General features: G+C 40.0%; 1 protein-coding gene across 1 annotated transcript in view; it reads left to right on the top strand.

Moving 5' to 3' along the window:
- The window catches only part of DNAH8 (dynein axonemal heavy chain 8), a 521,770-nt gene that overhangs the window by 235,491 nt on the left and 259,204 nt on the right, over positions 1-27,075 (top strand). Inside the window, exons 28-32 of the mRNA XM_088445337.1 lie at positions 3,239-3,474; positions 3,575-3,679; positions 5,116-5,229; positions 21,845-21,907; positions 25,579-25,679. Of these exons, the coding sequence (XP_088301463.1) occupies positions 3,239-3,474; positions 3,575-3,679; positions 5,116-5,229; positions 21,845-21,907; positions 25,579-25,679 (619 nt within the window). The remainder of the gene's footprint in view (positions 1-3,238; positions 3,475-3,574; positions 3,680-5,115; positions 5,230-21,844; positions 21,908-25,578; positions 25,680-27,075) is intronic.

A 27,075-nucleotide genomic window follows, 5' to 3' on the forward strand; every position in this document is an offset into this window, starting at 1 on the left:
CCTCTATAGTGCTGTGCAATCGCGGGAACCCATCCAGCGGCGTCCCCGTGTTTTCTCCTCACTGCTCGCGACCCATCGGCTGATGTTCTGAAAGCCTTCGTCGCAGGATTCGGCAGCGGACCGGGCGCGATGCAGGAGCTGGGAGGTGAGGATCTGGTCCCGGCTCTACACACCGCGGCTCCGATAGGCCGCGAGATCCGGCAACCCGATCACGGGAGCCAGAGTCCCGCTAGGCACCAGGAACACCCGCCCTGGGGGGCAGAGATGTTTTGTAGTGGCAAGGGAGCCGGGAAGCACAGCGTGTGACCGGAGGATCTGGTCTAACAGGCTCAGTCTAGACGGAGCCCCGACTCCATGCAGCTTTCTTCGGCTTCCAAGCCACGCTCCATCACGATTTTTGCAAATTTAATAAAAAAAAACTAAGAAATCACACGTACATAAGTAAAAACAACCTTCGCTCAATACTTTGTTGATGCACCTTTGGCAGCAATTACAGCCTCAAGTCTTTTTGAATATGATGCCACAAGCTTGGCACACCTATCTTTGGGCAGTTTTGCCCATTCCTCTTTGCAGCACCTCTCAAGCTCCATCAGGTTGGATGGGAAGCGTCAGTGCACAGCCATTTTTAGATCTCTCCAGAGATGTTCAATTGGATTAAAGTCTGGGCTCTGGCTGGGCCACTCAAGGACATTCACAGAGTTGTCCTGAAGCCTCTCCTTTAATATCTTGGCTGTGTGCTTAGGGTCGTTGTCCTGCTGAAAGATGAACTGTCTTCCCAGCCTGAGGTCAAGAGCGCACTGGAGCAGGTTTTTATCCAGGATGTCTCTGTACATTGCTGCATTCATCTTTCCCTCTATCCTGACTAGTCTCCCAGTTCCTGCTGCTGAAAAACATCCCCACAGCATGATGCTGCCACCACCATGCTTCACTGTATTTATTTTTTTATTTATTTATTACCAGTTATTTATATAGCGCGCACACCTTCCGCAGCGCTTTACAGAGAATATCTTACCATTCACATCAGTCCCTGCCCCAGTGGAGCTGACAATCTATATTCCCTATCACATGCTCACATACACATACACACTATGGCCAATTTTGTGGGGAGCCAATTAACCTACCAGTATATTTTTGGAGTGTGGGAGGAAACCGGAGTACCCGGAGGAAACCCACGCAAGCACAGGGGGATGGTATTGGCCTGGTGATGAGCGGTGCCTGGTTTGCTCCAAACATAACGCCTGGCATTCACGCCAAAGAGTTCAATCTTTGTCTCATCAGACCAGAGAGTCCTTCAGGTGCATTTTGGCAAACTCCAGGTGGGCTGCCATGTGCTTTTTACTAAGGAGTGGCTTCCGTCTGGCCACTCTAATATACAAGCCTGATTGGTGGATTGCTGCAGAGATGGTTGTCCTTCTGGAAGGTTCTCCTCTCCACAGAGGAATGCTGTAGCTCTGACAGAGTGACCACCGGGTTCTTGATCATCTCCCTGACTAGAGCTCTTCTCCCACGATCGCTCAGTTTAGACAGCCGGCCAACTCTAGGGAGAGTCCTGGTGGTTCCGAACTTCTTCCATTTATGGATGATGGAGGCCACTGTGCTCATTAGGTCCGTCCTTCAAAGCAGCAGATATTTTTCTTTACCCTTCCCCAGATTTGTTCCTCGAGACAATCCTGTCTCTGAGGTCTAGAGACAATTCCTTGGACTTCATGCTTGGTTTGTGGTCTGACATGCACTGTCAAGTGTGGGACCTTATATAGACAGGTGTACGCCTTGCAAAATCATGTCCAATCAACTGAATTTACCACAGGTGGACTCCAATTAAGCTGTAGGAACATCTCAAGGATGATCAGTGGAAACAGGATGTACCTGAGCTCAATTTTGAGCTTCATGGCAAAGGCCGTGAATACTTATGTACATGTGATTTTTGAGTGTTTTTTTTTTTTTTTTTTTATTAAATTTGCAAAAATCTCAAAAAAACTTTTTACACGTCATTATGGGGTATTGTGTGTAGAAGTTTGAGGACAAAAATGTATTTATTCCATTTTGGAATAAAGCTGTAACATAAAATGTGGAAAAAGTAAAGCGTTGTGAATACTTTCCGGATGCACTATACATTGCTACATTAGCGACCATAACACCCAAATAAGCAACAGAGCATAAGCAGCCAAGTGTTAGGTGCCATAGTGGGGAGTAAGAAGTAGATGAAAGTAAAGTAAGGAAAAGCACTAGAGGGTAGAGGACCCTACTCGTAAGAGCTTACATTCTAAAGTACTTTTCTTACTGTATTATTATCTCAAATGGGAAAATTGAGTAATCTCTATTTTGTAGGTCAAGATTATATGTGTTATTTACAGATCTAGCAAGTGATACCTTGATACCACATGTGTCACAATGCCATTATTGTAACGTGATGTGGTTCCCATTGTAATTTTGTAAAGCATTGCTTTTCAATAATTTTTTTTAACATGCAGACAGAAAACAAAACAGTTTGCCTTTTCCCCTGCTGATAAGATGGTTCTCTTTTGTCATGACCTCTCCCTGCCAACCAACTGTAGCCCTCCTTCATTATACAGGTTGAGTCTCCCATATCCAAAATGCTTGGGACCAGGGGTATTTTGGATATCGGAATATTCCGTATTTTGGAATAATTGCATACTATAATGAGATATCTTGTTAATAGGACCCTATTCTAAACACAGAATGCTTTTATGTATTATATACACCTTGTACACACAACCTGCAGGTAATTTTATACAATATTTTCAATCATTTTGTGGCTCAAATAAAGTTTGTGTACATAAATCAAATTCATTTATGTTTCATGTACACCTTATGCACACAGCCTGAAGGTAATTTTATACAATAATTTTAATGTATGCCTTAAACAAGGCAAAGGTTTCACTATCTCAGTCATGCCAAAAAAATTCCGTATTTCAGAATATTTGGATATGGGAGACTCAACCCTGTACTAAGTTGATAAGTATTAAAAATATATGTATTGACACTTGGGGATAAACACCTCTAAAAACTGTCTCTGATGGATCACATGCTCCTACCATGGGCTGGTGCAAGTGTCGATACTAATGTCGATGGTGAATCGGCTGGCGTAAAATCTGTTTTGAAATGGCTATGAATAGAATTGCTACAAGCCCACAACTGCAGGAATATTATTATTATTGTATGTGTTATCACAAACTGTTTTATAATTATATCCATTCCTTTTTTCTTTCTTTTTCAGCTCCAGTGAAATTAGCTTTAGCTTTTGAAGCAAAATCTTGGAAAATATTATTATGCAGACATATACATAAGGAATACTCTGTAAAACTGAAGGATAGTTCAATATTTATAACTGAAAATTTAAAAAGATTATCCCATCCTATTGTTGACTTGGATGACGTACGATTTGTAATGGAGGCTTTGACTACTATTAGAGAAAATGAGATTAACATTGACATAACAATGGGACTAATAGAAGTGAGAATATTTGTAGTACAATAGAATTATTAAATTAGTCATAGTTTACTTTTTAAAATAAAGTTGCACAGCTGCTTCATTTAAATACCCTCTTTTATAGGAATCATATGCAATTTTAAATAGATTTGAAGTTGGCTTATCAAGAGAAGAATCAGAACTTGCTGATACTTTGAGATATTGTTTTACCAAATTACAATCTAAAGCAGTAAGTATATATATTTATATAAACAGCTGAAAATGTAGATGCAGGAAAAGGAAAATTCAGATACACACTCTAAGCACTAAGAAAAACGATATTCAAAATAATCCTGATAACGCTACAGTTAACATGGATTATAAGTGAGGTACATGTTTGGCCAAAAATGTTTGCCCATCCACCACGTCAAGGTGAGCCCCATTAGATTGGCCCAAAAATCCCTAATACTGACACATTTACTCAATTTATCCCGGATTTACCTATAATAGTGCCCATTTGATAATGTAGACAGCAATATAGGAACCTGTGCCGATTAAAAACACCTAAGAGCAGATGGGAGTGTGCTATTACTATGCAGAGTCTCAGTCTTCAGGTGTATATATATAATATATACAGTGCAATTGTAGATTTGATGCAAATCAATATCTGCATAAACTAGATAACTACCAATTTAAAACTATTTGGTTACTTTTAAAATGTTAATTATATTTATATTTATTTAGTTTCAATTTATGCAAGTAACATAATTGCATCACCATATCTCCACACACTAATCTAACCCCCAAGAGACATATAGTCCAGTAAGAGAATGCAGTGTTACAATGCCCTCTACAAGCAACCCAAATATTACTAAAGTCACTTGGGATCCTTATATAATTTTTTTTAATGATGCACTGGATTATATTTATCAGCGGCTCCACCGGTGATCCCTACATTTATACTAGGACGCAAATTACTTTTTTTGTGGAGAAGCATAAGATCACATTTTGAGATCAAACATCGATCATAATGTGTTTGTGTTGCCTAAGCAGTAGGTAAACCTACGGCTGTTTAGTTAACCACTTAACTGACAAATTCTTTTCGTCAAAACCGCACAGAAATTATTATTATTTTTTTATTTAACTATGTTTAAAAAGTATTTTTTTAAATATATTTAAATATTTTATTTAAAAAAATATACCTAGGGTATGTTTTGCATCCACCCCAACTCCACTGTCCATAGCCCCCCATTGTAACTTAATGTCTAATCCCCCATCAAAAATACCCTCCCCCCAGGGAAACCATGTTTTCTCCAAGTTAAATAAGTAAAATATATATTATTATTTTTTTAAATTAATGAAATATAAAACACCAGGACATATACACATTTATATTTACAGTTTACCGTGGTCCAAATTTTAAAATGAATTATGCCCATTTAAACTGGGCTAAATCATTATTTTTAAAAAAAAATTTTTTCATTTTATTTGTATATTTTTAGAAAATAGCTATTTTTTTCCCATGAAATTCTCAAGTGAACATTAGTAAAAATTTGTTAAAAATAAGTACTTTCCAACAAAGTGGATGATTCTTAAACTGAAACAAAAACATGTCTTTGTCATGAAGGGTGAAAAAATTTTTTTTTACTTGATTTATAACAGCTGTATGTTTTATTTTCCTATCAGGTCTCTGTCCAAGATGAGCTTCTTCGTGCTCAACCCAAATTCAAAAGGAATCTCTTAGAGTCTGTAGCCATTTTTCAGAAGGATATGGCAGCATTTGACAATGAATATGAGACGGTAAGGTCATAACTCCACATTTGCTTTTTATGCTGTAAATATTTGTCTCCCAGAAGCACAGTTGTTTTTTTGTTATATTAGTGTAGATTTGGCTGCAGCAAACCCCCCTGTCATTCATTGCTCATTGCAGGACTGTGCACATAAGAGGAGTAGGGTCAGAAGGAAAATAACTTCCTTCTCCATAGTCTCCTTGACCTCTCTGCTGTTTTTCGACACTGCAAATTACCTTCTTCTCTAAATCACTGTTCACTCCATTGTGCTTCATGACACCGTTCTTCCTTTATCACTGGCATCATACCCTGCACTCACACTATCTCTTAGGCTTCCTCCAATCAACTTCCACAAGGCTTTCACTTTGTCCCTCTGCTTTTCTGATTGTATACCTCTATTCTTTGGTAGCCTCACTCATTTGGCCCACTTTACCACCATATTATTCATGACATGCTATCTCTCTGCTATTTCTATGTGGAATTACCAAGGCTTTCTCAGGGCAACCATGTCTGAAACCGATCTTCTTATTTTCTGTTCTCCCAGAAACACCCTTACCGCCAACAACAGTTTCATTGTCTCTGAAGTTCTCTGCCTTGGTCATTCTTACTATACTTTCTGCTTTAGTCTATCACAGTTGTCTCCATCTTTGATATATTGCTAGAACAATCTTACCCAAAAAGCAAACTACACTCTCTTCTTCATCATCTGAATAAAGCATTTCTTATTTTAAACCTTTCTGTGCTGGAAAGCAGAGACAGAGACCTACTGTAAAAACAATAATGCAATATTTGCCTGTATTTGAGACTTGGCGTACCGTCATTAGTAGATAGAGAACACTTTTCCGTCAAACTTAATTTGACAGGTACCACGCCCATTTCTCCTCCCCTGCCACTCCCACTTTTCCTCCCCTTTGATATCGCTTCATATAAAATTTATATGGCTTAATATAAATTTTATGTGGCGCAATATCTTTTTGATATCTTTTTGATAGGGCTTGATAAATAAATCTAAATCAAATGTATATAAATGCGATAGGTCTTGATATAAAATGTGTTCATTGCTTAAACAGACGGTATTGTTGTTAAACTTCGTGATAGCTATAAAAGTAAATACATCTTTATCTAACAACCAGCCATGCCTACGAACAAAAGAAACGGTGCTTCGCGCCGCGCCGCTAATCGGAAAAAGCGGATGAAAAAGGCGTATTACACCGTATTGAAGCCCGGCAGTTATAGCGGCTTTGATAAGTATTGTAAGGCCAATAAAGACGCGTTTAAAAGAACAGAAATTAAAAAATGGATGCAAAAACAAGACGCGTATACGTTACATAAACCGGCTAGGAAAACCTATAAAAGGAACATGATCTGCGTATCCGATATAAATCAGCAATGGCAATGCGATTTGGTATCGCTGATAGACCTTGCGGAGTACAATGATGGCTTTAAGTATATATTAACTATTATCGATATATTCAGTAAGAGAGCCTGGGCTGTAAGCCTAACGTCTAAGAGCGTAGCAAACGTCGCTAGCGCTTTTGAAAAAATATTTAAGCAGGGCTGCGTGCCAAAGAAGCTGCAAACCGACCGCGGTAAAGTTTCTAAACAAAATCCTAAAAAAACTGTTAGAAAAATACGATATACATCATTTTACAGCCAACAACGACGTAAAGGCGGCGGTTATAGAAAGATTCAACAGGACTTTAAAAACACGGATGTGGCGCTATTTCACAGCGCAAATACCTACAGATATATAGACGTTTTACAGGACTTCATATACAGGTATAATAACACGTATCATAGAACGATTAAGTGTACGGCGTGTGATGTGAACTCCTCTAACGCTTTGAGCATTTTTAAGACGACATACGGTGAATACTTTAAAGCTAATAAAATTCAGCCTCGATTAGACGTCGGTGCGCACGTACGCATCTCCAAATATAAGGATATATTTCAGAAAGGCTATGAACAGAATTATTCTGAGGAAATATTCGTCATACAGGCTGTGAACACTAAAGGGCTTAGGCCGCTTTATACGTTGGCGGATCTGTACGGCGAAGTTATAACTGGCAGTTTTTACCCCGAAGAACTTCAAAGCATTCCCAAAAACTATAACAGAACTTACAAGGTGGAAAAGATTTTAAAAAATAAGACGGTCGGCGGTCGGAAATACGCGTTGGTCAAGTGGCGCGGATACCCCGCAAAATTTAACAGCTGGGTCGCTGCATCGGAGATAAAGGATATATAAAACACAACATCTGCTTAACAAGGAGAGATGGATGACAGATCGTTCTACATATCCTTACACAGCAATGCCTCGGCGGACACATTCCCGCAAAATAAGATTTCTAACTATACAACAAAACTTGCAAAACCAATACACTTAAACGGAGAATGGGAGGTAGCTCTTACAGAAATACAATCCCCCCACACCTGCAATACTTTGGATATACACGATTGTGTGTTGCAAATAACAAAGTGGGGTGGCCAGAGCTTGGATATCACGAGGGTGTGCATTAAACCCGTTTTTTATGAAACAATCGAGGCGCTACTTGTGGTAATCAATGCAGAAATTGCACAACATAAACTGGAGGGAGGTTTAAAACTATGGTACGATCCGCAGCATATCCTTCGACAATAAGCCCTTTTACCAGATCACAGCAGGCGCTAAGCTGACAAGAATACTGGGTTTACAACCTAAAACTATGTTTTTAAAGCCATGTGCCGACATCAACGGAGGACAATATACGTTGTACGTGTACACAGACATTATCGAACACCAGAGGGTCGGCGATAGTTATGTCCCATTGCTACGCACGGTTGAAATTAAAGGGCGTAACAACGATATGGTCACAATTCGATACGAGAAGCCCGATTATGTACCTTTGTGCAAAGCACATTTTGACACTATAGCCATAGAGATAAAGAACGACCAGAATGAGAACATCGCATTTAAGTTTGGGAAAGCGATCGTGAAACTACACTTTAGACGACGTAAAAATGATTTTTATTAACCGGGCAGAATGGTCGCTGTTAAAAATTATGGCGATCCGGCGCTGTATGCGCAATATTATAATGCGCAAGCCGGTAATGGTTTACCCGGTTTTCACGGCAGCGCTTACATGTACGGCTGCGGTTTAGGCGGTATTTTTCGGAGCCTTTCAGAAAAGCGGTGCCTCTTTTCCGGAGAGGTCTAGAGTTAGCTAAACCGCACGTGAAGACCGCGGCACGCAATATCACGAAAGACGTTATTGGACACGCCACAACGGCGGTGGTGAATAAAATACACGAGGCATACCAATCCAAACAAGATGGTTCAGGTATAATATATACAAGAAAAGGCGTGTCTAAAAGAAAACGGAAGCGCACAATAGCGTTTCCGCCTTGGGGCATCCCTTTTTTAAATAAAAGCAGGAGGCGCCGCAGCTTAAAGAAGAAGAAGAAGAGAGAACCGAAGCGCGGTGCTGGTGATATTTTTTAAACATCATGTCTTTCATACACACCAAGTCCGTAGAATGCGCAAAATCAGAGCTGGATCTTTTTGACGTGCCCCCGACACAAACTAGCGTAGAGAAAAGTCTATACGTCGAAGTTCAGCCTTTAGCAGCGTTATCCGACACAGCGCCGCTTGAATTTTATATAGCGGCCAGCGGTGAACACTACTACGATCTGAACAACACCCTGCTGTACGTGACGTGCAAGATCGTACGAACCGATAAAACGGCGATAGCCCAAGGGGCCCGGGTCGCCCTTATTAATTACCCCATAGCGACATTATTCAGCCAAGTGGATGTTACTTTGGGTGACAGACTCATATCACAATCCACCAATCTTTACGCTTACCGCGCGTACATTGAGACTATATTGAATTATAGCTCCGACGCTTTGTCAACAAAGCACACCACAGGATTATTTTATAAAGATGTGGCTGGAGAACATAACAACAGGGTTCTGGACGGCCCTAACACTGGTTTCAGAAAACGAGCAGGAGCGACCGCGCAGAGTCGCACGGTTGAATTGCTAGGGCCGCTTCACTGCGACCTTTTCCACCAGCATAAACTAATTTTAAATGCCGTTGACCTGAAGATTAAACTCACCAGAAACAAAGACTCATTCTGCTTAATGTCTGCTGAAGCGGATGCCTTTAAAATACAGATCGTCGCAGCGTCCCTTTTTGTGAAAAGAGTGCAGGTCTCACCAGCCGTACGCATTGGGCACGCGCAGGCGCTGCTAAGCGGCAACGCAAAATACGCGATTGACCACGTCGGAATGAAAATCTACAGCGTACCCGCAGGCAGTAGAGTGTTTAATCTCGAAAATCTATTTTTAGGTCAAGTGCCGAAAACGGTCATAGTCGGGTTTGTGGACAACGAAGCATTTTCAGGAGCCCTTGATCGGAACCCCTTTTGTTTTGAACATAAAAATGTGAACTTTGCATCCCTTTATCTGGATGGAACGCCGCACCCGGCAAAACCATTTCAACCAGACTTTGAACACGGTAATGCTGTAAGAGAGTATATATCGCTCATACAGATCACAAATAAGCAGAAATGTGATGCCGGAATACTGGTCGACCGCGAAGAGTACCTCAACGGCTACACGCTATTTGCTTTTGATCTATTGCCGGAGCAGGAGTGCGGAGAGCACCTTTCCCTGATAAGGACGGGAAATCTACGCGCTGAATTCCGCTTCGCGGAAGCTTTGGATCGTACAGTCAACGTGATCATTTACGCTTTATTTGATAATATCATTGAGATTAATCAAAGGCGTGATGTTCTGTATGATTACCTATAAGTGAAAGAAACTATTTCAATATTTTATCGAATCTTTTAACGATTATCATTACGTGATAAAAAGAAAAAAAAAAAAAACAACACAAAAAAAAGAGAAAATGAACACGCTACAGATAAATTGTATTCTCTACACGGAACCAAGCACGCGCCGTTATTTTAAAGGAACTTACGCATGCAATATGTTGCCTACCGATAAACTGGCGCATTACCCCTGCGCATTTTTAATTAACATGCATAGTAGCAGCAGCCCGGCGAACACTGGTTGGCCGTTTATTTTAATGAAGCGGGGATTTGTTATTTTTTTGATTCTTACGGACTCGCGCCGGACAACGTTATTTTCCCAAAGAATATCATAAAGTTTTTACATTTTAATTCAAAAAGCATTTGTCACCAAAACCGCCGGTTGCAAGGCTTTTCAAGCGCTGTATGCGGTCAATATTGTATTTACTTTATATTTTTAATGTGTAAAAACTACAAATATGAGGTAATTCTGTCCCGATTTAGTAATGATACAAAGTGTAATGACCGTGTAGTTGCAATGTTTGTAAGGCGGCTGCCGAAAAGGCAATGTTTGAGCCGCTATATGGATAATTGTATACAGAAATGTGTAACTTGTAATCAACCCTGCGTTTGAAACATTTTATGTACAATGCTTCATAACTATAATAAACAAGTTTTAAACATTATGTTGTTGCGTGTTTCTTCCATAAACACAGATTAGAAACAAAGAACAAAACAAACCGTTCTAAGGCCCTCATTCAGAGCCGTACGCTCTGAGCAGAGCGCACGCTCTGAGTGAGGGCCGGCCTCCATGAAAATGGAGCGTCCTCCTGGACGCTCGTATAGCTGTGGGTCACCACCCACAGGCTATACGAGCGTGCAGTTTGATGGCCGCGATGGTCTTGACCATCGCGACCATCGAAACTGCGAGCCGGAGCCTGCGGTTGAGGTTTTCAACCGCAAGCTCCAGAGTGATTTTGGCTCTATCAGAGCCAAAATCACTCCCACTGACATCACTAGTGATGTCAGTGGGCCGGCTTCTGACGGGAGGCGTTCCCGTGGGAACGCCCCGTCAGGGAGGCACGCCCCCGGCACGCCTACCAAAGGGGGCGTGCTGTCAATCAACATCGACAGCACGCCCCCTTTGATCAGACACAACGAGCGAAGGACTTTCCTTCGCTCATCGCGTCTGGTGCATGCGCACGACGGAGCTCCCTCCGTCTTGCGCATGCTCAGTCCAGAACATCGACCCACTTGCGAGCGGACAGCCGCTCGCGAGTAGGTCTGAATCAGGCCCTAAATCATAAACATATTTTATTGTAACATAAAAAGTATATTTACAGATACAGCGCTGTTGCAATATCATAACAATTGTAATCAGAAAGGTATTTGAAGCATTTTATGTACAATGATACACCGCTATAATAAAGAAACAGTTTTAAACTTCATTACAATACATATGCTTAAAAACAATACAAATAGGTTATAGACTCAGCCACGGGGCATCTTTAATCACTTCTAAAGATCTTTTTCTAGGCATTAAGTAACCGTGTGTCGTTGTTAATCCGGGGGTGCTTAAAACATTTAAGTTTCCTTTCTTATACGTTTGTAGATATGGTGGGGTTGATAAATACCCAACACCAGCGGTATATGTTTCTGCCTTTAAACGGTCTAGGTGCAGCCTATTGGATGCGTTGCCAACCACTGTGGACGGTATATTTAATTCCGCCATGGCCTGCATAATCTCGGCCCAACCATTCGGCATTTTACGGCTCGACACGCTGTGACTTTGCGTGATGCTTCTTATTAAATCAAGCATGTTGGAGCCCTGTATAGCGTTACCTTTATATAGAAACTCGCCTTTAGCATTCCAGTTTGTGATGTGTTTAGACCCGGTCATTTTATTTAAAAGTATCTCGCTGTTTTTCCTATACCGGTCATTAACACCGTCCAAAACTTCTTGATAAACGGCGTCAGAACTGTCTGACTGTCCAGTGTTAGCTGTTTGAGGAACAGTTGGCGTTTCGGGCATTAAGAGCGTTAAAGTTGACATCTCCCTATCAGACTGCTTACTCAACACCAGATATTTCTGCAACGCGGCTGTGTAACGCTTAGCCTTATCATACTCCGATAAATCATTACTCTGTAGTATGTTTATGATCTCTGCATCTAGGCCTTGCGCAGATGTTTTACGTATATCATCGTTACCCGGTTTGTTGCGCAAGCGCTCTATCTGCTGCTGAGGCACCAGATACATTTTCTCAGCGTATTCCATCAACGATTAGTCAGAAGTCCCGTTATTAACGGTATAGCAAAGCCAAGCAACGAGCCAATCCGCCGGACTGTTTCACCAAACGCTTCTTTTTACCAATGGTGCATTTCTTATTACATAGCGTTTTTATAAGGTTGCGCTTCTTTTTAAGGTAATTCAACTGTCGTTGTGACACCGGTATTTTACCTTTTAGCGTGTTGAGCGCAATCTCACAAATGGCTGTCACCAAATCGTTTGAAGCCGTGGATAAAATTGCGTTTCTTTGAGTCGGTGGCACCTTTATTAACGCTTTTAAAAGCGCCCAATTACGACGTAAGTGCACCGATATGCTCGCTGATGGTGTCGCTATGGCAAATGACTAAAAGTTGAAGAATTACAGCTTTTTAGAAGTATGCTTTTTAAAGACGTACGCTACCGGTGTATCCGGCGGGAATAACCCGCTTCGTAAACGGTACTCATCAGGCGTGTTGTTTCTTAAATCAACCAGTAAACACCCATAAGGAGCTCTGGTCGCATCTTCAAAAGCCTCTAAAAAGAACATCGATTTACCGGGGTACATCTGCCTAGCCAGTGTTGTCACTTGCAATTTATCCCTAGGATTTTTAAAAAGAACCATATATTTTGTATTTAACTGTATAGTTCTGCTCTTTTTACCCTGGCAAAACACATTTTGCACAAGGTACATGATACTGAGATTTCTATGGTGTATATACTTTGTGAAAGCTTTCTCAATCTCCGAATTATTACTAGCCGACTCCATCAGATCATCAACCACTACTAAATTAATCTTATCGGGCGGGAAAAGTTGGTCGTCGTTAAAAGTCTCAGGTAGCCCCTCTATAAAACGCATACCGGGGTAATCCCGCAGAAGATGATCGTACATTGACTGCCAGCAAGCGTAAAACCAAACAATATTATTGGGAACGTGTGAGAGGTGCGTAGTGGAATTATGCAGCAGCATTTTCACAAAATAACTTTTACCCGAGTTGGAGGGTCCTGCTAAAATACATGAAAAGGGGTGTTGCATCCTGATATCCATCTTAATACCCAAACGGTAGCGTTGTGAAGTTATCTGTAAGCTTCCGTTTAGTGTAAACGCACTTTTGCGTTTTCTGCAGCACTCATGTTTCAATCTGCCAATACCTTTTAAAACGCACTATACCGGGCTGGCGAATCACAATTTTTTTCTGGTCGTCACCTTCGGGGTTTAAAGGATAATCTAAGACCAGCTCTTTCAGGCTGTCAAAGTTGACATGTTGTGCATTATCAACATTAAGCGTGATTCCTTTAACTTTTAAACTAGTCTTTCCGTTATTTAAACGATATCCGTATGACTTGGGTCCCGCTGAGACAAACTCTGTTATATGCGCACCAGCTGGGATTTCGCTAGTCAGTTCGCCTAGATAATCACCCAATGGCGGATTCCAATCACCGGGCCTGCTGACACAAATGACAGAGTCTGTATCGTGGTAAAGACAGCGATCTTGCAACCTATCCAGCAGTTTGTACAGTTCAATACGGGCATACGCTGTTGTTATTGCGGCTATAAAAATATTACAAATACGCGGGCTGGTGTAATGATCTTTGACGTATTTCCAATTCACCATCACCGCGTCATCATCTATGAAGTCTAAAGAAGATACCTCATAGTGGGGCAAAAACGCGTATTCAAAAAGTTTGTCGGGGTCTGAGACAATCGCGGTGTTGGGTAAGTTAGACCTTTGCCCAAACTTACCCCACAATGAGTTCAAAAAGAGCTTAGACAGCTGACGCTTGGCCGGATTAATATGAATATGATCCGGCCGTAAAGACACCCCTTAATTTTTTTGATAGGCATCTATATACGCTTGGCGTTTCTCAGAGTCTGTACACCATTCGGGATAACCGGACGCCTCTTGTTTGTCCCTGAGATGTAATTTAATGTACCCCGAAAACAAATCATCGGATTGGTTATCAAAATGCCACACCTCATAGATTTTACACACTTTGTAACCCTTGTCAACGGCTAAATTTAACTCTACGGTACACCACGTACCGACGAGGGCTCGTTCCTCATCATTATGTTCACACGACTCTGCATGCCCAGACTCGCAGCATGTTCGACATAAGGGAAACATTAGTTTACTGAGCATTTTAACAGGTAGAACCGGAAAGAAAAGGCCACGCGGAGGGTACACTTTTACTTTGGCGATGCCAAAATATGTTGTGATATCGCCAAAATCTTTATAAATGATCCTGGGATGTTTTACAGGATATGATTTGGTTTTGTTGACAAATGGGTACAGACTGGTAAAATCATAGTAGTGTATGCGCTCATCCTGTTGCGTTTGGTGATACAGCTTTATGGCGTTTGTACGTCCGCCATAAAGCGCAGCACGCGGGTCCAAGGGTTCGGGCAATTCCCTGTCCTTAAGAAATGCCTGTAGACACGCATCCTCTTGTAACATTTTTTTCCACTCGGACTCCCAAATAACACGCACGTGAATCCCACACAGTTTAAGAAAGTTCATTCTCACCTGCGTCTTGTGACTCAATTGACGTAGGTCGTTTGAGTCACTTTGTTTTCATCATCGGGGTTGTAACAAGCGCTACATCCGTGATAAAAACAACCTTGGAACTCAAACGCTGTTTGTACACCATTGATAACGGCGTATCCGTCCAGGTAGTATCTACCGACTTTCTTCTCTCCCCCTTGTAACGCGTGTCTTATGTCTATCCCCTCTGTATGCGCTATGTACATTAACCACTGTATGGCTGGTGTTGAGTAGCGCTTCTGAGTCTTATGATAGTTATCGCCCGGTACAAGCGCCAGCGTGTTTACCTTAAAAAATTTACATCGGTACATGGCCATACATACCGACGCTAATGTGGTAAGTTGAAACGGGTCAACGTGCCTCTTAACAATGACAGGTCCCTTTTTCTTATATACAATTACTTCCTCTGCTGTCATTGATAAAACGGCGTCTTGGAAGGTCTTACAAGCTCTCTGTAGTATTACCACATCCTGCTTGCAATAGTGTTTAAGTTCATCCTGGAAGTTAAATGACATATGCTTGTATTTCTCATACCACTCTTTGAATTCAGCTAACTCTGATTCCATCATATATTGTATGCCGAAATGCTGAATATCCGGCATGACGCCTATATAATTTTGGTTAGCGGCGGTGTTAAAAAAATGCGGGAAATGGCCTTTTGAGCCCTCAAACCCCATCGCTTTTGGTAATCAACTGAGGCGCATGGGCAAAAAATGTAAAGAGTCGATAAATCTTATCTTTAAATCAAGAACCTTAATGCTCATCAGTTTACCACCTTGCGCCAGCACATCGATTTTAAATTTCTCCTTAATCAGTTGGCGCATTACAAAGTACCCATCATAACGACTGGCATTATGGGCTATGAATGTGTACCCCTCAAATTTTGGTCTCATGAACGTTTTTACAAAGTCTTCAATACAAGCAATGCCCTGAAACTCCCAGGATTGTTCATCCGCTGTTGTTTGAATCACCCAGGACTGTTCACCCCCTAGTGCTAATGCATAACAGTAATTTGGTATGTGTACACCCGTCTCCTGCATACATTCAAAATCATAAAAAATGTATTTTTTTGTAGGATCCACAGGTTTAATGTTTTGGATATAACACAAATGATCCGCAAAACTGCCAACGCACACCTTGCAAACGGGACATGTCATTCCCCGACACTTGTGACCGGGTGTGGTGTACAAGCCGCAGCAGTCGCAATACAATTTTTCAAGACACGGTGTTTTGGAAGACAACGCTAGAGCCTTGTGCTCTTCTAAACAATGGTTGACCTGCAAAACACCCTACACACGGGGCATCTTAGCGCCGCTTTTCCTGTATCAACACACTCCTGTCTGAGACAAGCCTTACAAAAGAAGAGGCAGTCGTGATTATTTTTGTGGTGGTACGCTGTGTTGCAAAACTTGCAGAAGAATCGGGCACCCACAAACGCTTTTATGTCTAATATACCGTAGTAATGGTCATCATGCCATAAGATAAACAGTATGTTGTCTTTGTATTGACTGTCTGTACAATAAAAATGCCAGTCCGTACCATAGTACAGCACCTTTATCGTAGCTTTTAAGTGATTTTCAAAACAAGCAACGTCACTAAAGCTGAGCGGCTTATCAAGCTCAAGAGCACGCTTGTGTATAACGATATCCGTGACATTTTCATTGTCCAGAAGTTTGCAGAGACTAGCCGCCAGACACAAATTGTTACCGCTGTTATTGAAATCGTATAACAAACGTCTGCGTTTCTCAATAATAAGACTGTGTGGTGTTCTCCGCAGACGTCGGCCCGTCAGGGCACCGCCTACGCGATTCTTGAAAACAGAGATCACAAATTTCAACTCTGTATCAATTAAAACCTCAGAATTACTTTGCAGCGTGTTTGTTATCTGATTCAAAAAACTGACGGCGTCTAATGTATCGTGCGGTCTGCGATGTGAATAAATTGCGTTGTGTAAACTACTGCCCTCTAACCTTAACTGCACACGATCATTAGGGTCGACATTAACCATGTAGCTGTCGAGCAAAGTCTGTATTGCGTCGTGTATTGCCCTCATAGCATCTACAAACGATGTAACCCTATCCAAATTGACAAACCGGAAATGGTGGTGGATTTCAGATGCCCTGAAATTGGGGTGGTTTCGCTCGTATCTGTCGATGGATTCTAAAAACACAGGGTGTGTCTCCTCGTTATTACCGGGAGATTCCGGACCAACAGGTATGGGTGATGCTACGGCATGGTCCATCTGTGATGATCGTCTATCTACGCGGTGCGATGCTGCGTTGTCATTCTGGTCACTAAATCTAAACATGCCATGCTGTCCTAGTCTAAGCTGTTTCTGTCTTGCGTTTATTAAAGTCTGAATAGCGCGCTTTACTTTTAAACGTCTGTATGTATTTTTACAGCACTGCGCTCTACGCGCTGCATGGCGGTTCAATCCACGACCCGTCATAATTAGTCATTTCTTTTTTTTACCGAATGCATGGGCCTGTATGAATGCATTAGTTTCACTACCTAATCTATCCTGCTCTGTTACACCATCCATATAATGGTTAATAAATTCAAAAAGCACGCGCTGGTCATGTTGTCCGCTGCGCATTATTTCAGCGTGTCGCATTAACAACCCCTCCGCTATGTGTTTCACGCATATGAGCTCTCTAAAAATCATGCCTAACATAGCGTGATATTTTAATTTTGATAGCTTACTCACGCCTTCTGTCCTCGCTGCTGTACCTGTAGTGGGTTGTCGACCAACACCCGCACCTGTCGATCCTACGCCCGATGGACCTGCGACAGCGTCGTCCAGCGCAGCAGAAGGCGGCTCATTCACAGACACACTGACCCCGATGCTCGGGGCGCCTGAAACACCACCTTCCTCATGCGATTCTACATCTGACGCCCAGAACACCTGGGCATCTTGAAGCAGATCATCATCATCCCGTATCAAAATGGACTTATGTTCTTTTGTATGCCTGCTCTTTCTTTTTGAGGTGATATTGTTGACCTCTGCGGTAGTGTTAACGCCTGTTGGTCCTCTTAACCTTTGCGCAACCTGTGCCAGTGCTTACACTAAGGCATGGTGATTGATTATTATCATCATCATCATCCTGACCTGTGAGTCTGTATGTCTTACCACCGTTACAACTTTCTTGTACACTTCGCAACGGCGTCAATCGCCTTCTTTTAGGTGCTGATTCGTCAGTATAACTCAGTCTCCTCTTTAATCGCTTTTGATTTAATGGTTCATGCACCCAATGCGTTGTGTGTGGCAAAGCTCTCACCCGTCTATGTGACTTGATTTTATTGTACAATTGGTTCATTATCAACGGTGTAGAACCGGCAAGACGATAATGGCTGTTCAGAGGCGCCGGTGTGCGTTGGTTCTCTTTGTCAGCATCGGACAATTGCGGCATTGTTATCCTGTCCGCCGTTGTATGGGCGTCTGGTTCTCCAGGCGATTCATCAACCGTTATTGCGCTGCAATAATCCACCGGATCCGTATTATATAGCGCATCTACATCGAACGCTAAAATAAAAAATAAAAAGCATTTAGATGTGCAGCAGTGATATACATTTTGCTCTGTGGAAAAATCATAATTTTAGATGCATGTAATGAACGTATAGCGTCGATTAATTAACTTACCCTCGATAGAATGCTCTCGGGGCAGTTCTGTCGCCGGCACCAGTGGTGAACATGCTGTTGCATCGCGTATAAGATTTTCAATGGCTGATTGCCTACATGGTATGGTAGGACTGTCTGTGGAAAACAGATGCATAATTTAAAAACATATTGCATGATCTACTTACAGGCATTTTGTATTGTCGTTAAAATACCCATGGATACTTACAGCTATTTTCTGACTGCGGTGACAATGCATACCCCATGTAAGGATTCTGGAACGTTCCGATATCAGCCCCAAATGCGCATTCTGCGCCGTATGGGTCGGCACTTCTCAGGTCTTGACCGGCTGTTCCTGCATAGGATTAATTCTGATTAATTATGCACAAATAAACATTTGCAAAATAAATTACAAATAAATAAATAAATTACAAAAAAAATAAATAAATAAAAAATAAAAAAATATATATATATATTTTTTTTTAAAATGTAAAAAATAATAATAATAATAATAATAAATAAATAAAAAATTCAGCACCCTTTTTTATATAAATAAATAACTTTATGTAAACGTTGTTAAACAATATATGACCACTTACGGGTTAGAGGCCGATATACATGATCTTCCTCATCTTGCAAAAGGCACGTGATCATATCATCGTCAGAAATCTCAAAGATGTTCTGGCTTGTTGACTGTTAAAACAAAATATTATATTAATATGCAAATCGTTTATATTTTTTACCGTTAACGCATATTTTTACATGATAAAACTGTGTTGTACATACCTCCATTATTATTTTTTCTAAGGGTGTGCCTTGGAATAAAAGTTATGCTGAAAGACAAATTAAAAATATATATTTTAATTACACATGGTCAACACCCGCTAATCATAATTACACAACATACTTTAAAATGAACCACATGCATATTAACATGCATCAATCTGCAATGCCAAAACTCGCCACTAGATGCCGCTCAAATCATACGTAATACACCGCCTATCTTTGAAAATTTCAAATTCCATCCCACTGTTAACTGTATAGCATGAGTGGAACATTTGATTCATGAAAGAAATTTCAACGTATAATTCACGCAATATAAGTATCACTAACATATCCATATATATATATATATATATATATATAATCATATATATATATATATATATATATATATATCTTTATTTATGTAATAAAAACACAATTAAAAGAAGGTAATGTTTGTATAAACAAAATATAAATCACATGCATATTAAAATTTGCTCACACATGCATTACCAAGAGATGCTGTTAGATTAGGAATTACCACCATATATTTATAACCCGCTTGTTATGAAACACAAAAAATAGCAGTAACCGTTATAACCACAACTATGACTTTTTAAAAAAGAAAAAAAAAAAGTATCACAACCGTAATAATCTAATCAATGTATTTACCCGCATATATTACAATTACCGATATATATAACAACTTTTAAGAACACTTGAAACATTTTATGAAACACAATTATTTTATTTACACATGGTTCATACTTTAAAATGAACCACATGCATATTAACATTTGCTCATACATGCATTACCAAGAGATGCTGTTAGATTAGGAATTACCACCATATATTTATAACCCGCTTGTTAAGAAACAAACCGTTATAACCACTACTATGACTTTTTAAAAAAGAAAAAAAAATTAAAATGTATCACAACCGTAATAATCTAATCAATGTATTTACCCGCATATATTACAATTACCGATATATATAACAACTTTTAAGAACACTTGAAACATTTTATGAAACACAATTATTTTAATTACACATGGTCAACATACGCTAATCATAATTACACAACATGCTTTAAAATGAACCACATGCATATTAACATTTTCTCATACATGCATTACCAAGAGATGCTGTTAGATTAGGAATTACCACCATATATTTATAACCCGCTTGTTATGAAACACAAAAAATAGCAATAACCGTTATAACCACAACTATGAATGTATCACAACCGTAATAATCTAATCAATGTATTTACCCGCATATATTACAATATTGCCATATATTTATAACCTGCTTGTTATGAAACACAAAAAATAGCAGTAGCCGTTATAACCACAACTATGACTTTTTAAAAATACTTACATATGCCTGTATAAGCTTGCTCTGTCTCAGTCTTCAAAACACATGTGAATATCAGCAGACAAACAGCTGCTCTTTTAAAGTTTAAATATATGAAGCGCCTCCTCTATGGGCATGGTCATAGGGGGGCGTTCACTATCTTCTGTTCAGATTTTAACTTATTTATTAATCACATAATTTTTCTCTGGAAAATGATATACTAAAAATTTTTAGGTCTTTATATTGTACGGAAAATTAGCTTTAATTTGAGTCTAAATAAACCTTGGTTTTACAAGTTTAGCGCAGATTTTGGTTAAATGTTTAATCGTCCGCATGCTGTTATAAAAATGTGTGTGTGTGTGTGTGTATATATATATATATATATATATATATATATATATATATGTATACATATACATTTTATATTTTTTCATTTATTTAAATGCATGCTATTAGACATAGAGCGGCCTATAATTTAAATGCAAACACGAGATAATTTAACAAACAGGATACAACAATTATCTGGCTTTAACTTATATAACACAGTTTATCATTTCAGGTTAAAGACAACCTAATGCTAATATTGCGCCATGTTGCTTATTTGAATTTGTATCTTACAATTGAATACATATTTATAGTGATGCTGTCGTATGAATCTAAGGGCCGTATTTAACAAAGCCTGATGTTAAATAAAATCAAATCTTGATGTGAGATAAATTGTGATCATGTCTGAGCCCCATCCTCCAGAATGCACTGTTCTAGTTACATCAGGTGTGAAGACAGAACATGTGCTTCACATATGTCACAATTTCATGCTTCTCCACAGGATATAGGCCTGGACAAACATATTCTCCATCTCAAACACAGAATGCTTTTCACTCCCCCAGCAACAACTTTCGATGAAACCCCATTTTATATAAAATGAAATAAAACACTATCGCTGTTATATAATCCTATCGCATTTATATACATTTGATTTAGATTTATTTATCAAACCTATCAAAAAGATATCGTTTAATATGCATTTTATATGAATTTAATATTAAATTCATATAAAATGCATATTAAACGATATCAAAGGGGAGGAAAAGTGGGAGTGGCAGGGGGAGGAGAAATGGGCGTGGTACCTGTCAAATTAAGTTTGACGGAAAAGTGTTCTCTATCTACTGTCATTTTATACACATTGTTCTGTTTTGCTGATTCTTACATTCTTACATTGTGTAAGCATTAATTTATTTTGTTTAATGCCTTTTTTTTATATATGTTCTTTTTTAAATCTTCCCTTAATATAGGAAGGACCAATGGTCCCAGATATACCACCCCGTGAAGCTTGTACCAGAGTACACATCTTCCAGGTAAACAAAATATTAATATCTCTCTCTCTCTCTCGATCTTTCGTTCAGGATAATTTCTTGAACCACTGGATGAATTTTGATGGGGTTTTCACTATTCTATACCACATTGGTCGAGAAAGGTTTGGGTGTATAAACTATTTATCATGTAGCAAAAGGAACCGAGCAGTGACAATTTTAGTGAAGCAAAGTCACAGAAAAAATCTTGCTCCAAGGTGCTCTATAGGAGCTGGACAGGGTGCTGAAAGAGCAACAGACAGTGAGAGCCAATCAGAGCTAGCAAAGTGCCTGATGCTTAGCAGCAGCTTAGAGAGGGGAGGGAGTCAGGCACAAAGCAGGGTCACAGCTGAACTCATGAAGATACCCTGATGCAGTCACAGTAGCCAGGAAGGAGCCAGGGGAGGCATATCTATCAGGAATAAAAAAAATCCCATCAGAACACCATTGAATAATTTCCATTCGATGGTGGCAAACATTGGACCGATACCATCAAATGGTGAAAGCACTACATTTCGGAACTGAAAAAATATATGGTTAGTAATAATTGGATTTCAATATCCATCCCTACGCTGAACATGCAGATGGATGCAGTCTACCACTCACCCATCGTGAAGTGCTTCCTCTCCAGCGTAATGTTCCCGCTCAGCCACACGCCCTAGGTGAACAAGGGGCATCTCCCATGGAAGTCAGCGCTGTTCTTGGACAGGGGTGCCACGGTGAGGAAGCTCAACAGGAAGCCCAGTAATACAGGGTACATTGTGCAAAGAGGACATTGCTCATCGCCATCTTTATCAACTGGGGAGGGGTGCGCATGGAGGCTATGGATATATGCACAGTTGCTCCAGCCCTGGGGACATGTTGCTGATAATGCTTATGGTAGCTGCAATACAAATTTCTCATCCATGATCCTCCTGCCCTTCCCAGCACATCCCAGTGGCCATGCCCCAGCCAGCAGCAGGGCTGCAGCAGTGGGGGTTGTGGTGACACTGGTGAGATGCAGGGGGCAGGAGTGAGAAGCAGGGTGTTGTGGTGAGATGCAGGAGACTGTGTTGACATGACATAGGTTGTTATGAGATGCAGGGGGCTTTGGCGAGATAAAATTGCTCTCGTGCAAAGCCGGGGTGGGTTGCTAGTTATTTGATAAAACATTGTTAACCTGTTATTGTAAGTTAAATTTACACCCACACCCTTTATGAATACATAACTTTTACAATTAGAACCACTTCAGTTTTATAATAAGTACCTTATTAATCAGTTCCTGATCACATAACTTAAGCTGATAGAATTATGCCATGTGACTGCTGCAGCATACTCCATTCTCCCGGGAACGTCCGCAGGCTCCCAAGTTTTAAGTAGTGCTACCAGACTCTCGGAAGAGTAAACAAATCTGGAGATTCCTGACATCGGCTGCCAGACTAAAGTGGCAGCCGATGATGCGACTTGCGATGAATTGTTTCATCGTGGCCCCAAACCTATCTTCACAATGCCGGTAACTGCGACATAATATAGTGGGGCTACAGTCGTGCCCCCTGCGCCGCCCACCTGTAGGTGGTCCTAAGCTGGGAGAAGGTTAGACATGGCAGTGTATACTAATTCCACCGTGTGATTATTCCAAAGCATCTGCCTGATTGCAAAACTAGGCTCAAATTGGTTTCATAGGTGTGATTCCAAAGACTGGGACTTGGTGCACTAGTATTTGTGCTTTAATATGCCGAGACTCAGCACAGTAAAACACCCTTTTTCTGTACTATCGTACTTAAAAAAGATACAAAGGAACTACAGCTGAGAATACTAAACGAACAGTGACTTTCATAACAGGTCCAGAGACGAGGGGCTGTCATCTCATTGTCTCTTGTTTCTAACAAATAAACAATATTTTTGTTGTATACTTTGAGAATAGAAACTAACATACTAACCTGTTTAATGATCCCCTCAAACTAAGTATGTCATATATTTTATTACTAGCTGACATACCCGACATTTCCCGGCTTGAATTTAAACCCCGAAGTACACCTGTCCACGCCTATAACTCCATTCCATTGATCCTAAAAAAAGGACCCCACTGTTTGCTAACATGCATGCAAACAGAGCTCGCAGACTGGCAGTCAATAAGCAGTGGCAGCTCCTGATTGACTGCTGGTCTGCGAGCTCCGATTGGCTTGTGACCCCCGCCAGATTCAAATTGCGCTAGCACTGTCTGCCACTGCCTGCTAGTGCGCCAGCTGTAATTAGCTGGCGGCACGGCCATAAATCCACACCTGCTGGCTGCTGATGGCACACAGGGGAAGGCGAGAGGCTGCTGAAGGGGCACGGGGAGGTGAGTTGGTGAAGGGCGGGGGCATAATGTGTAAGAGGCACTTCTGTTGTGTGGAATAATGTGTTATATCAGGCACTACTGCTATGTGACATAACCTGTAACGGGCATTACTGTGTAGCATAATGTATAAGGGGCACTACTACTGCATGGCATAATGTGTTTAAGGGGTACTATTGTGTGACGTAACCTGAATTGGCTGTGTGGCATAACCTGAATGGGCATTTTTTTTTAATGGTCTTGCCATGTGGCACACAAAGTTCTAGTTATGCCATTGCATGTAAACACAGAGGCTCTGGATTTAATATGAACTTGCATGAGTCATTAAGTTTGCTCAGACTGAGATTAAAAGGGTACTTTTGTAGCTTTCTCACAAGTTTTTGGCTGCCAATTTCCACTTGAGCCAGCCCCGGAACCTGTGTAATTTAAGAGTGTCACCATTTTTAGGCATTGTGTAACAGTGTGTGGCCCTAACTAAGTTCAAACCTAGGCAAAAACCTAATCCTGGTCAAACTACACCACCATGCCAAATTTTGTGGAACTAGGTCCAAAACTTTGGCCGTACATAAAGGACAAACAGATGGACAGACACGCTTTCCTGCTTATTGTATAGATTTAAGTTCCTTAGAGCAAAGAAAATGTCTTATTTTGCTAAATATACATTTTTAAATGAAATGGTATGTTCATAGCTTAAATATTATTTGTTTATTTATTACCAGCTATTTATATAGCGCACACATATTCCGCAGCGCTTTATAGAGAATATTTGTCCATTCACATCAGTCCCTGCCCCAGTGGAGCTTACACTCTTTATTCCCTATCACATGCTCACACTTACACATACACACCAGGGTTAAATTTTGTGTTGGGAGCCAATTAGCCTACCAGTATATTTTTGGAGTGTGGGAGGAAATCGGAGTACCCAGAAGAAACCCACGAAAGCACAGGGAGAATATATAAACTCCACACAATTAGGGCTGTGGTGGGAATTGAACCCATGACCTCAGTGCTGTGAGGCAGTAATGCTAACCATTACACTGTGCATACAAAATGAAATAATAACCAGTTAGTCACTATATTGGTACAGTATATACCTATATGGACAATAAAACTACAATACTTCACTGTGACTTTCATGCCTGCCAGGCCAAGAAGGCAGCAAGATAATCCAGACAGGTAATCTAATATGTTCCAGTGAGATCACACACCCTTTCCTCTAGGGCAGTGATACAATGTGCTGACAGGCAATATACAGTAACGTATTGCCATACTACATTAATATTTGCTAGACAGAAGTTTGCATTAATTTGATAACACTCGACTAAGGCATTTATATCTCATCTGTGGAATTGTATTACAGGCAAAATTTGATGATCTGTGGAGAAAATGTGTCACTTACTCCACGGGAAAACAGCTTTTTGGCTTACCAGTATCAGGTTATGAAATTGTACATAAGAGAAGGTAATACATGTTTTTTTTCAAAATATACTTTTTTTTTTTTGTCAGAAGTAACAAATTATGAAAATATTGTACATGCTGTTAAATATATAGCCAGTGAAATAATGTAATATTTTATCATCACAGATGGCAGTTTAGAATTTCCACATACAGTATACCGGCCCAGTTCATTCTTCCATCCTACTAAGAAAAGCACAATGTAGAAGAAGAAAATTTCTAACCCCGCCTGTAAAGAATTTTTTTTTTTTTTTAAATTGAGTACATTTTTATTGGTTTATAGAATACATTAACAAATAACCAAACAAAATAAATAATAAAAAAATACATATAATAAAAAAAAATAACAATAATAATAATAACATATATATATATATTTATATATATATATACACATACATACACACACATATATATATATATACATACACACACATATATATATATATATATATATATATACATATACACACATATACACACATATACACATAAATACATAATCAAATAACAGTATCTGGAATATAAAACCTAGATCTACAAACTGCATCCCAGATCCATTGCTTATAAAAAATATAATATTAATGTGTATACCAAAACAATAAACATAGAGAACATATATATATATATATATATATATATCTACATACACATACATACACATAAAACATATATATATATATATATAAAAAAAAAAAAAAAAAAGAAAAAAAAAAAAATACCACACTATACAAATATTGGAATATTGTCAAAAATAACACCTGAAAAATTGGCAAATTCAACTAGATCCCAACAAATTCTCAACTTATCACACAGCACATTACCTCCAACAAAGTAATAATCTACCTCATTATCCTAACAATAATATACCGGTCAATCATTAGGCAGTGCACGGGCATAACAGGATTTAAGCCAACTGCTCCAGATACGTTCATACTTCTTCTCAGCTTTGCGACAAATAAACACATGTTTTTCATGTTCAACAGTGGTACGGACCAAGGACAGCCAAGCATTATAATCTGGTCCTGTAGGAGCCATCCACGACCGAGCCACACATACCTTAGCTAGTGTACACATATTGACAATGTATTGTTTAAGATATCTGTCCACTACCTCATCGTCCATAGAGCCTAAACAGCACGTCAAAGGCGTAGCTAAAGTGGGAGCAATACCTGTATTGGACAAAACTCTCAGAACCTTATTCCAAAAAGTGCTAACCACTGGACAATCCCATAGAAGGTGCCAGAAAGTACCGCTACTAATTTTACACTTAGGGCATATGTCAGAGGCTCTCCCCCCAAATGCTAGCAAACGAACAGGAGTTAAATAGGTACGGTGTAGAATAAACAGTTGAATCTGTTGAAATCTTATAGAAGTCGTGGAAATACGAGGAGCTTCTAGA

The sequence above is a fragment of the Taudactylus pleione genome, unplaced genomic scaffold, assembly GCF_031769625.1.
Source record: "Taudactylus pleione unplaced genomic scaffold, aTauple2 ptg000378l, whole genome shotgun sequence".
Lineage (NCBI taxonomy): Eukaryota > Metazoa > Chordata > Amphibia > Anura > Myobatrachidae > Taudactylus > Taudactylus pleione.